Genomic DNA, 12,853 nt, shown 5'->3' on the forward strand with positions numbered 1-12,853 from the left:
CCTCTCTATTTTTAGCTTCCAAAATTATCCACAGAATAGTAATACAGAATATTTTGTAGTATTGTAATTCACAAGTATATTACTCACAGCATGACCCACGTTTCCTGCATGGTATGCATGCAAAAGATACATATGTGCTATTAACATTATTCTTTTGCTGTATGGAAGGGATTTTTTGAACCCAGATCTTATTAAGATCACTCACTATTAAACATTATTTCTCAACTTACAAAACCATTTATACCAGGGGCAATTAACTGTGGGTGGCGGCATTATGGATTCTTTCTACTTTTATGCCTTTTTTGTGATTTTTAGGTTTTTTGCACACATAGTCAAGAAGATGAGCACTTTTTTTTTTATGGCGTTTGCTGGGTTTGACATAATTTGGGAGTAGAAGGCTCGTGAATGATTTTTATTAGGTAATATCAGGTTTAGGAAGAGTATTCTTTTTGGCTCACACATACCTTCTAAGCCCCAAGATGCTTTTTTTTTCCCCTTTGTCCCCTGAGGCACGGGGTTAAGGTTTTTTGTTGTGTTGTATCTCTTTGTCTTCTATAGTTTTATTCATCTGTATACCATCTTGCTTGTGTAACGTCAAAATGAAGCAGGGCAGAGAAATCAATGAGTCGTCTTGACATCGATTTAGTCTATTCTCAGGTGGCTGGAAAGCCAGGAACTGTGAACTGAAAACTTCATTTTGTCTCAGATTCTCTTAATTGTCTCTCAAACACTTGCCCGAAGCGCGTGCTTGCTAGAACTCTCCAGAGACAGGCGGCAATCTCCGCCTGAAAGAAAAGTCTTCACTGAGACAAAGAATGGGGGCAGGGATGGGGACACAGGACCTCAGTAAATATGAGAAAGTAGCAGTTATTTTAAAACTGTTGTGCAGCTGGGGAAGGCCATTCCTGCCTAAAGCTGCCACTTGGCTGGTCCCTTTGTGTGGTCTTTTGCAGAAAATTGGCGGCGGGGGGGGGGGGGGACTTCTGTGCCAGGGCCCAGCTGCCATCAAAAGATGTTTCCAGTTGCTTTCCCATTGAGCAGCTGAAGGAATCTGCCACTGAAAATATAAAATTCTTGCTGCAAAGTCGATATTTTTAGAAACAAATGTGCTGGGCGCCTGGGTGGCTCAGTCGGTTAAGCGACTGCCTTCGGCTCAGGTCATGATCCTGGAGTCCCGGGATCGAGTCCCACATCGGGCTCCCTGCTCGGCAGGGAGTCTGCTTCTCCCTCTGACCCTCCCCCCTCTCATGTGCTCTCTCTCCGTCTCTCATTGTCGCTCTCTCAAATAAATAAATAAATAAATAAAATCTTTAAAAAAAAGAAAAAGAAACAAATGTGCTTCTAGATTATAAAGGACAGTTTAAAGCCCATTAAGATGGTCACTGGTATGTTATATCCAGTGCCTCAAAAAAGGACTTTCAACAGGCTTGTAACTATGAAGTCTCGTTAATGAATTTTCCTTGTGAGCCCTTATGATTCCTACCAGAGCTAGTGGGTTGTGCTTGTGTATCAGGGAAAAGTCTGTAGCCTAAAGGACCTATGAGAGACCGGGGTCATGCTAGGAGTATAGCTATGCTGGAAATTAGCCCCTCTGAACTTGAGCTTCGCAGTGTGGGGTCTGATGTTCGAGTAAAGTATGGGAATATCTCGTTTTATTGCACTTTGCAGATAACGTGTTTTTTACAAATTGAAGATTTGTGGCAAGCCTGCATCAGCAAGCAAGTCTGACCAAGCCATTTTTCTTCACTTTGTGTCTTTGTCACATTTTGGTAATTCTCACACTATTTTAAACTTTTTCTTTACTCTGTCATGGTGATCTGTGATCTGTGATTATGACTCTGAAAGCTCCGGGGATGGTTAGCCTTTTTTAACAATAAAGTATGTGGGTTTGTTGCCTTTTTTTTTTTTTTAAGATTTTATTTATTAGAGAGAGAGAGAGCGAGCGCGCACACGAGCATGAGCAGGGGGAGGGGCAGAGGAGTAGGAAGAGAAAGAATCCCTCCAGACTCTGTGCTGAGCTCAAAGCCCAATGCAGGGCTCAATCCCACAACTGAAAATCATGACCTGGGCAAAAATCAAGAGTCAGATGCTTAACCAACTGAGCCACCCAGGCGCCCCAACAATAAAGTGTTTCTTTAAGGGGCGCCTGGGTAGCACAGTCAGTTGGGCAGCCGACTCCTAGTTTCAGCTCAGGTTGTGATCTCAGGGTCGTGAGATTGAGCCCCATGTTGGGCTTGGTGCTTAGCACAGAGTCTCCTTCAGATTCTCCCCATTCCCCTGCCCCTCCCGCTCATGTACTCTCTTTCTGTCTCTCAAATAAATACATAAATTTAAATATATATATATATTAACAATAAAGTGTTTTGGGGGGCACCTGGCTGGCTCAGTCAGTGGAGCACGTGACTCTTGATCTCAGAGTTGTGAGTTTGAACCCCACGTTGGGTGTGGAGATTACTTAAAAAGAAAAATCTTTTTTTATGTGTTTTTTTTTAAGATTTTATTTATTTATTTGAGAGAGAGAGAATGAGAGAGAGAGAGTACATGAGAGGGGGGAAGGTCAGAGGGGGAAGCAGACTCCCTGCCGAGCAGGGAGCCCAACGCGGGACTCGATCCCGGGACTCCAGGATCATGACCTGAGCCGAAGGCAGTCGCTCAACCAACTGAGCCACCCAGGCGCCCTAATGTGTTTTTTAATTAAGGGATAGATGCTGTCTTTTTAGACATAATGCTGTTGCACACTTAATAGCCTACAGCATAGTGTGAACATAACTTTTACAGGCGCTGGGAAACCAGAAAATTCCTATGACCTGCTTTATTGCGGTGGGTCTGGAACCGAGGCCGAGATATCTCCGGGATACGTAAGTGGGATCCTGATACCTGTCACTCAGGCTTAGTCGTCCTTAGTGCTCACAGAGACCACTCTTCAAGACACCAAGACAAAATAGGCTTTAAAGAATAATCATCATGAGAACAGGCGGCTGTCTGTGTTGCTGAGAACAGCGTGTGTCTTTTCCCCCCTCGGGCAAAGAACTTTTTTTCATTTTTTCTGCTTGCTGCTTATTTTTTTTCCCTGCCTCTTCCCTGGGTCCCCTTGCAGAAATGGCTCTGTGGCATATAGTCTCTGCGGCGGGCCCGGTGCGCGCCGATCGATGGCCCCTCTCAGCAGTGGGCAGACGGTGCTAATTAGGCTCTGAAGCCACTTTTCATGGGGGTGCAGACAGCGCTAGGCGGCCACGTGCCGAACCCCGCGCCGTGGCCCGGATCCCAGCACCGCGCCACTGCCCATCCATCCCATGGCTGCCGGCGTTCAGAAAACACAACAGCAGGATGAATACATGTTCCTGTCGCTCTCAGAGCCAAGGGCAGAGCGACTGTCTCATGCTGGGTTCTGCTCCTGCAGAAAGATGGCTCTGCCTCGCGGGGTTTATTCATTTGTTTGATAACTTCACTGAGCTGGGACTCACATACCGTATGATTCCCCCAGTTAAGTGTGCCATGCAGTGGCTTTTCGTAGAGCCACAATCCCCATGATTGGCAGTAGCACCCCAAGAGAAACCTTATACCCACTATCCATCACCCCCCATTCCCCCCGCCAGTCCTACACGACTGCCTTCTGTCTCCTTGGATTTGCCTGTTGTGCCCATTTCCTAGAGGCGGACTCCTACAATCTGTGGTCTTTTGTGTCAGCCCTCTGCCACGCAGCAGATTTTCTAGGTTCGTCCACATGATAGCCTGAATCAGGGCTTCCTTCCTTTTATGGCCGAATAATAGTCTGTTGTATGAACAGACCACATTGTGTTTCTCTGTCCTTCGGTTGGCAGACGTCTGGGGTCGTTTCCATGTTGGGCTGTTGTGAATTATGCTACTGGGACCATGTATGTCCAGGTATTTGTGTGGCAATATCTTATCGCTTCTCTTGGGCGTATACCCAGGAGTGGAACCACTGGAGCGTAGGGTGACTCTGCTTAACCGTTTGAAGAACCACCAGTTTTCCAGAGTGCTATGCCATTGCCATTGTGCCTTCCCACCAGCCGTCCCACGATTTCCCTGTGTCTAGATGTAGGAAAATTGCCCCCGGAGGATGTTCGAGGCTCCCAGCCCTGGCAGGCAGACCTCTAGACCCCTGGGTGCCTCGTGTTTGAGGGTATCCAGGATTTGCTTTAGCCAGGTATGGTAAACCGTGCCGGTATGCATATGACTGCCAGGAGAGGAAAAGTTTGTACTCACAGTCCCCTCGGAGGGGGAGGCAGGGCACACCACGGAGGGCCACAGGGGGAGGCCCTGCAGTCAGTCAGGAGCCAGAGGGCATGATGGGAAAACGTGGGCAAGAGCCGTTGCTGTGGTTTCTGTGGCGAGGAACGGGTGGGGCAGAGTAAACAGGCTTAGGACTGGCTAGTTTGAAAAATCTCAGTGGGCTCTGGGGCGTAGGGGCTGTCCCTAGTTGCCCAGCACCTGCCCCCGGGGGTGATCAGGGCAAGGGGACGGTGGCCCTGAGTGCGAGAGCCCCACAGAGGAGGGGTTCGGAGTGTGGGCTCTGGATTGGTGGGTTTGCATGTGAAAGGCGCTCTTGCAAGTGAGTCCTTCCTGAGCTCTAGGAACCCGCCAGCCCTGGGAGGGGCAGGCTTTCCTGGGTCAGCAAGGGCCCAGATGTCAGATCATCAAAAATAGAGAATAGAAAGACATGGTTGAAACGGCTGGACTGTGCCAGAGCCACCAACTTGTGTCCTGATCAGCCAGTTACTTCCATGGCTGCACAAGTTACAGAAAGACTCGATTAGTGGTTGTCCACCCCTTATTTAAAAAGTCTTAAGTAGTTTGAGAAGAGCAGTGGTGGCTAGACCCTCCAGGGGAAAAAAAACGATTTTTCCCAGCATACGGCTGCCAAATGAACGACATTATGTTTACCTGTAAGAAGCCCCCCCCAGCTCGGATCCTTTTGGGGCATATGTGTGTAATAAGTCATAAAGCAATACAAAGAATATCAGTGCTCTAAAGAAATACCGTATGTATTTGAGCAAACAAGGGCGTTCTAAAACATCATGATAATTTCTCACTTGACACCTTTCTTGTATACAGTGAGTCCTCCTTTATTCGCGGATTCTGTATTTGCAAGCGTACCCACTCACTAAAATTTATCTGTGACCCCAAATCCACATCTGTGGGGCCTTCACAGTCCTGTGCGGGCATGTGCAGTGAAAAACATGAGTCACCCGACATGCATGTTGCCAACTGAGGCCAGACAAGGTCACACCCTGCCTTCTTGTTCCAGCTCGTACTGTAGACAAGTGTCCTGTTTGCAGTGTGGTTAATGCCATGTTCTTCACATTTTTGTGCTCCCCGTGGGTGATTGGGCTGCTTGAAATGGCCCCCAAGCATTGTGCTGAAGGGCCGTCTCTGGCATTACTAAGTGCAAGAAGGCTGTGAAGCCTCGGACAGAGAAAATCCATGTGTTAGATGTGCTCCATTCAGGCCTGTGTTGTAGTCCTAGTGACCGTGAGTTCAATGGTAATAGATCAGTAGTATATATTAAATAAGGGGTCTTTCAAGAGAAACACACATAAAACAAGGTTACGTACGGATGGGTTGATGGAAGGGTAGGCAGAAGCTCCCAGGAGCACAGCTTTGGGTCTCCACTAGGAGCAGTGATTCGGCACTGGCTAATTTCAGTATCCACTGCAACTTTACAGAACATCGTGACAGTGAATACTGAGAATCAGCTGCAGCTTTTCATTTTGAAATTGTTTAAGATTCACAAGAAGTTGGGAGGCCCCGACTGGGGGTGGCTCAGTCAGTGAAGCGTCTGCCTTTGGCTCAGGTCATGATCCAGGGTCCTGGGATCGAGCCCCGCATCAGGCTCCCTGCTCCGAGGGGGAGCCTGCTTCTCCCTCTCCCTCTGCCTGCTGCGCCCCCACTTGTGCTCTCTCTCTCTCTCAAATAAATAAAGAAGATCTTAAAAAACAAAACAAACAAAAAAACGACCTCTCAGAATGTTGAATCCCACTCCCCAGAAAAGCTCTTGAGAGAAGTACATTCATTTTCCTCTAGTGCTGGTTCCTTACCGCCCCTCCAAAGGTGATGGTCTGCATGCTGCTGAGAACCACAGTCCCCGCTACTTTACCTGTGTGACAGAAACCCACGAGTGGGTGCACTGGGGACCCAGGAGCCAGGTCGGAAAGGCTAGTGGACAGATCTCATCCTAACGCTGCTGGTTATCCTTGCCTGGAGGAGCGCTTTCGAGTGTGGTTTTCACCCTGAGAATGAGCGAGCCAAGCAGCCTGTCCCAACCAGACTCAATTTGTCAAATCAGAGAGGGTGACAGTTGGGCTTTCTGAGTTTCATCTTTCCATCAGAGGGGAAGGTGATCAGAGCGTACACACGTCCTACTGTCTCAGGTCCTACCTTAATGAGCGGAGGAGTGTGAAGAACCCTTTGGAGCCCCCGATGTGTGTTAGGTTGGCTTACAATCCTTGTATAAAATAGGATCAGCCCCTCTTGTCCACTGTGGTGCTCAGATTCTATTAGTGTATTTAGGATCGGGGGCGTGTGTGGCTGTACATCATGCCCCTGCGGTCTCTGGGTCTCAGAGTCATCCTAACATCTGATCTCAGGTTAATTACAGTCGTGTGTGTGTGTGTGTGTGTGTGTGTGTGTGTGTGTGTGTGTGGTGTCGGCATGAGCCACACCAAGCGCAGTGCTCCCTATTTAGTGATCTTAGATTATTTACAGTGAATCTAAACTTCTGCTTTCTTACCCCCTGCCAAGATGGACGGGGTGTCGGGATTTTTTTTGTTGTTATTTTACCAAAGAAGATACTGTGCGATTTCCAACTAAATGGTCACAGTGGGGACCAATTTCCTGCCCTCCAGACCCACTGTCTCAGCCAATACAGTAGGAGAAGACGCAGCTTTACATTTCTAGAAGGATCACATGGAGGTATAAAAACGGCACAGCCCGGCCTCACACCGCGCTGGGTCTCAAGAGCTGCGATCGTGAACATGGGGAACACGCATTCCAAAAGCAATGACAGAGACGGCACACTCCCTGGCCACCCTGAGCTGTCTTTCTGCAGCTCTTTTCCTCGGAAATGGAGCGAGAATGTCTTTCTAGATAACGAGCTGCTGACCTCCAAGATCTTGTCCGTGCTGCGGCCGCAGTCGGAACGGGGCTTTCGGACCGGCCACCTCCGCTACCCTGCCCACTTTCTCAGCACCAATTCTGTGTTTGCCTCTGTCGCAGCGTCCCTGAAGGAGCACCCGAGGGCCACCCTCTTGTCTGATGGCAGCCCGGCCCTGTCCAGGAATGTCGGCATGATGGTCTCACAGAAGGGGGGGCCGCAGCCAGCACCCAGCCCAGTGGGAACGGGGACACAGCTTGGGTAAGTGGGGGCCTGGCCCTACGCCAGGTGCCCGTGGAGGGAGGGAGGAGCAGGATGTGGCGTTCCACTGGGACCCCGCAGCCGGGCTCCCCGAAGGGAGACCCTCAGGTCCGTGTGAACCTGCTCGTTGGCCCCCAGCCACGCTGTCAAATTCCTATTAACACTTGCTTCGGAGATTCGATCCTCTTCTTTATTGAAACCCCGTGTGTTCTGGGCGTACTTGGCCATTGGGAGCCAATTTGTTTCATACTCTCGAAGGGCCCTTGGACAGGGTTCCTGTCTGTGCTGGAGATGATGCTAGAAGTCCCGCTGAGGTTGCCATGGAGGTAGCATCCCGTTATTTATGCCTTACCCTTGTCCTGTAAGGACTTGGAGGTAGTTCCCTTAATCCTCTACTCAGCAGTGTTCAGGTGGAAACCCTAACGCTAACGAATGTCCTTGTGGTGGTCCTTGTACGGGTTGGTGGGGAAAGGGGCTGGTTATCTTCTTCCACTAAGAAAGGGCTCTCCCTCCACCCTCGACTAAGTGTGGCTGTGTCCACCCAACACTTGCTAGAAAGTAGTCCAGGGGCTCCGGTGGGCTCTGATGGCCGTTAAAGGAAGCATACGGTTTAACGCACCCTTAGAACGTGCCTGGGCATTGGATTGAAGTTAGTTATGATGGAGGAAGTCCTGATGTGATGTGGATGGATAGTCTCCTAATTTTTACAAATGACCTGTGACAGAGTTTATATTAAAATCCAGAAAGTTCTCAGATAGACTTGCCTTCATAGAATGTGTGTCTTTAACTAAGTTTTTTAGAATAATTGTTTTTATGATTCTTATTTAGACCAGTCACAGGAGAGATGGATGAAGCCGACTCTGTATTTTTAAAATCTAAGCAGGCAGCTGATGACTCTCTCTCGCTTACGTCTTCGAATGCCGAGCCCATTTTTGTAGAAGGTACAGTCCCCTCGATTCTTTCACGGATGTCCCTCGGTCTCCACCCACACTGGGAAGGGCTGGGACCCACGTCCATGTGTCCCTGGGATGCTGGCTGGGGCGGCCCAGAGCCAGCAAGGCTCCGGCCCCAAGCAGCAACCTCTTACTTCCCCCTCAGACGCCTGCACAGCCTTGCTGAGGAGTGAGATCGAGGCGGACGCCCGCGATTTTGAGGCTGAGTCCTGGAGCCTTTCCGTGGACGCGGCATACTCAAAGAAACAAAAGAAAGAGGTGGTAAAGAGGCAGGATGTGCTCTATGGTAAGAAGTTCTGTGCCGTCACACTGACCTTCCACTTGCTTCTTCTCTGCCTTTGTTCTGATGGGTTGCACCTAGGAGTCTGGGCTCCACGGAGACCTCAGGCTCCCCGCTGGGGCTATGGGGCCCACTCTCCCTGCTCCCCAGAGCAGCCCTGCCTTCCCAGTGAGGGAAGAGGTGGCCTGGGAGGGCCTTATGAGGACGAGTGTGGCTGATCACCCAGTCCTGACTCATCCTGACCCTGCTGGTGACCCGAGAGAGAAGACTATCCTGGGCCCATCCCAGCCATCCGTGGTGACCACAGACAGGCCTGGGGTGGCTGTGACTAGGGGGCTTGGGGGCCATACGACAAAGCACTGGCTCCAGGGTGGACGCCCTGGCCGTGGGCAGCCATTCTCCTCAGATGGGAGGTTACAGGTCATTGTGCCAACCGTAACTTTCAGACACAGAGCCCATCCCCGGGCCAGGTGCCCTGTTGCAGGGCCCATGTATGTCCCTCCGGGCCTCTGGACCCCCATAAACAGGATGACAAAGGCCCAAGACACCCTCCCTGGAATCTGAGGCCTTTCTCTCCAGAAAGCCCTTACTTGTTCTTATGATTCTCTCTCCATGGGAATCATTCCCCAAGACCGACAGTGTTGTGTCGCCCAAGGAGATACTTTCTGTCCCTCATCAGTGCTCCGTGAGAAGGTTCTGGCATATCAGTGTCTTCACTTTCTACTGGGGTCCACTGACCCCTGCGTCCCTCCACGTTTCACACCCTGAGCTTTCTGCCCGGGCTGGAGTAGACTGGGGTGTGGGCAGGAGGAGAGCCCTACGGGATGCTTCGCCTCAGGGCTCCAGACCCAGGGCAGAGATCCTGCAGGGAGGGACGGAGACAACCGGGCTGGCTGCTTTCATCCAGGCAGCCCTTTGCCAGGTTGTCTCACCCTCTGGGCAAACACAGGCCGTGTCCGGCCCCCACGGCTGGCGGCCCCAGGCCAGGCTCTGCTGACCTGTGTCTCTGATCTCTAGCCGTTTCCAGGCCTTGATTTGAACAACAGCGAAACTCCAACACGAAACCTGATCTGTCTTTGCCTTTTACCAGAGAATTAAATTCTTCACTTGAACTCTGCTTTTTCATTGGTTATAGTCCAGGTCTGGTCACTGGCCTGCACAGGTGTGTGAGTTTTCACATCCCAAGGAGTGGTGTTCACCAGAACAATCTTCCTGCTTAAAACAGCCTCAAAATGTCTTCAGGCCTGAAATCCTCTTGTGAATGGGGAGGGTCCCAGGACACATCCTGAGTCCTCTCTTCCCTGACGTCACTCCGGCCCTTGCTGCTCCCTTACACTGGGGCCCCTGCGGCACTGGGCCCCGGGGGATGGGAGGCCCGCCCCCCAGGCAGTAAGACCACCAGGGGGAGGGCCTCGGTGGGGAACTGGGAGAAGCCAGTCAGGCGCCTGGTGGGCAGGCGGTACGCATGCGTGCCATCACGGGCCGCAGGAGGAGCGGAGCGGGTCAGTCCTTTGGTCCGTGTTCCCACAGAGCTGGTGCAGACGGAGGTACACCACGTCCGGACACTCAAGATCATGCTGAAGGTCTACTCCAGGGCCCTGCAGGATGAGCTTCAGTTCAGCAGTAAGGCCATCGGCCGCCTCTTCCCGTGTGTGGATGAGCTGCTCGACATGCACAGCCACTTCCTCTCTCGGCTGAAGGAGCGCCGCCAGGAGTCCCTGGAGGAGGGCAGTGACCGCAATTACATCATCCAGAAAATCGGGGACCTCTTGGTACAGCAGGTGGGCATGCCGGGACGGGCACAGAGCCTGGGTGAGCCCCTGCCTCGTCTCTGTTCCGTGCAGTGGTGAAAAGAACATGGCCCCTGTTTATTGAGAGCCTACAGCAGACAGCGGTCCCGGGCCTTTTCAGAAACACAGAGGCCTAAGTGCCGAACGCACCTGTGCAGACACTGTCCACCGTCGCATTCTGGGCTTTTCTTTGGTTGCTCGGCTGGGCTCTTTGTTTTTGTTTTTCTGGTTTGACCTCCGTGTTTTTGGCTGTTAGAAGCAGGCCTGTGGTAAAGGGCGCCAACCCTGAATTGACTTCTGAGTCGAATTCCGAGCCTAGGCCAAGGTTGACAGAGGGGGCCCAGAACTCCTTGTCGGACCTCAGAGTGTTCCAGGCATCCAGAGTCAGCTCATTAGAGTTAATTAAAAGAATGCCCCGTCTGCCTTTTTTTTTTTTTTAGATTTTATTTATTTATTTGAGCGAGGGAGAGAGCGCACTACCGGGGAGGGGCAGAGGGAGAGGGAGAAGCAGACTCCCCGCTGAGCAATGAGCCCCATGCGGGGCTCGATCCCAGGACCTGGGATCATGACCTGAGCCGAAGGCAGATGCTTCACCAGCTGAGCCACCCAGGGGCCCAGCTTTTAAATGTTTCTGACATTCTTCAGCATAAATGTTCTCCTCCTTCTTGGACTGCAGGAAGTTTTACAGCTACAGCCCATTAGAAAGTTTTCTCCTCTTGCCTTGTTGTACCTCGTGACAAGACCCCCTCCCCCCGCCCACTCACCCAGAACTGAAGCATTCCCCTGCCTGAGTGCTTGTCAGATAAGAAAGTGGAGGCACAAGTTTATTTGAGTTGTATTGTAGCAGAGTCAGCTGAGCCAGACGAGCGCACTCCCTGGCGGTTCTCCTGTTCCTTCCCACTAACTTCCCGGTTGTCTTTCTGTAGTTCTCCGGCGAAAATGGGGACAGAATGAAAGAAAAATACGGTGTCTTTTGTAGTGGCCACAATGAGGCCGTCAGCCATTACAAGTTGCTGCTCCAGCAAAACAAGAAATTTCAAAGCCTGATCAAGGTAAAAAAAAAAAAAAATTTCTTAATTAAAAAATGTATCCTCTTTGCTGGAGGTTGTTTTCCACAGGACTGTAGACTCTGGGAGAGCTTAAGATTACAAGGTACCTGTTATAAACCAGCGATTTTCAAGTTTTTGTTTCCTTCTTCCACCACAAACTTGTTCAGAACACATCCGGGAAGTCCAGATGTAGAACAAAGCAAAACACACCTTCGTTCGCGGCCGCACCAGCAGGCCCGAGCATGGAACCTGCAGGCCCTCGTTCCTCAGACTGCCAAGGGGACACAGTTGTCGTTTCAAGGGGCCACCTGCCCTGGGATCTGCCCCTCCCTCGCCTCTTTCCCACTCTGGTCCCCACTTGTCCCCCAACCCCATCCCCCCGGGCCTGCGAAATAACCCACACCTGCCTTCTGCCTAACAGTGTGCAGGTGCTCAAAGCCCAGACCCAAAAACGCAGCATCCAGCCTGAGTCCACCAGGTTGGGCAAGGCCCTGCCTCCAGCATCCTTGAAAGCATACCTGGGTCAAGGCCACTTGGCTGTCGGCATGCATCCTGAAGCCACTCCGTCACCTGCTGCTTGGCCCCCAGGGACTTTAATTTGAAGTGATAGCCAGTAACTAACAGTTTAGAGTTAAGAAGGACAGGTTTTCAAATTCTGCTCCCTTACTATTGCAGTGGATAGACATAAAAGGGAGAGGGTCGGTCTGGGGTTGGCCCTGGAAGCTCGCAAACTCCGCAGTACTCTTCTGGTCCTGCTCAGAAGTGGCTCTCACAATTGTTGGCATTCCTGGAGTGTGTGAGCGCAGGGGGAGCAGGGAAGCGGAATGTGTGGAATGCTCTGGAGGGTACTGGAAACCGCTCTCCGCCCTGCTGAGAGATGGCTTTGGATGACGGCCTTCTGGGTCCTTAGCCAGAGGTGTGCTTCGGGAGCCAGCAGGGGGCTGACTCGGGACAGGCTCGTTCCAGAGGGTTCTGACAGCCGTCAGTCAAGGTCTTCGTGTGTGGATAGGCGTGTGTGGGGGTGTGTGCACGCGCCCACGATACACAGCTCTCAGGTGATTCCCTCCCACCTCCCTGGCTGGTTCTGGTTTCTTAACAGGTTTTACGGCGGGGCGGGGGGGTGGGGGCTGCCTTTGCTTCTGTGGCCTTTCTACATACAGCAGGCAAGGCCCTACTTCCACTGAATGCTTGAAAAGGTCCTGCTGAGCTGAGAAAGGGAGAAGGCTCTAGCCGAGTTGGCACAAGCTAAGATGCCAACAGGGCATTTTGTTTTCCATGTCATAGAAAATTGGCAACTTCTCCATCGTGAGGCGGCTTGGCGTGCAGGAGTGTATCCTTCTGGTCACTCAGCGCATAACCAAGTACCCCGTGCTGGTGGAGCGCATTATTCAGAACACAGAAGGTAA

General features: G+C 51.3%; 1 protein-coding gene across 5 annotated transcripts in view; it reads left to right on the top strand.

Moving 5' to 3' along the window:
• The window catches only part of ARHGEF18 (Rho/Rac guanine nucleotide exchange factor 18), a 78,746-nt gene that overhangs the window by 52,388 nt on the left and 13,505 nt on the right, over positions 1–12,853 (top strand). For 4 of the 5 annotated variants that reach the window (XR_003607527.2, XM_028093139.2, XM_028093140.2 and 1 more), the window contains 6 exons: positions 7,237–7,375; positions 8,204–8,316; positions 8,474–8,614; positions 10,139–10,389; positions 11,325–11,450; positions 12,732–12,849. Coding sequence is in view for 4 of the 5 variants with exons in the window: in XM_028093139.2 (XP_027948940.2) it covers positions 7,237–7,375; positions 8,204–8,316; positions 8,474–8,614; positions 10,139–10,389; positions 11,325–11,450; positions 12,732–12,849 (888 nt within the window). In the remaining variant the exon portion in view is untranslated. Of the gene's footprint in view, positions 1–2,805; positions 2,859–7,236; positions 7,376–8,203; positions 8,317–8,473; positions 8,615–10,138; positions 10,390–11,324; positions 11,451–12,731; positions 12,850–12,853 lie in introns of those variants that run through there. The other variant, XM_028093142.2, reaches the window with a different exon arrangement.

The sequence above is a fragment of the Eumetopias jubatus genome, unplaced genomic scaffold (genome assembly GCF_037043125.1).
Source record: "Eumetopias jubatus isolate StellerSeaLion01/CBP00866 unplaced genomic scaffold, mEumJub1_p1.0 scaffold_1, whole genome shotgun sequence".
NCBI classification, from domain to species: Eukaryota; Metazoa; Chordata; class Mammalia; order Carnivora; family Otariidae; genus Eumetopias; species Eumetopias jubatus.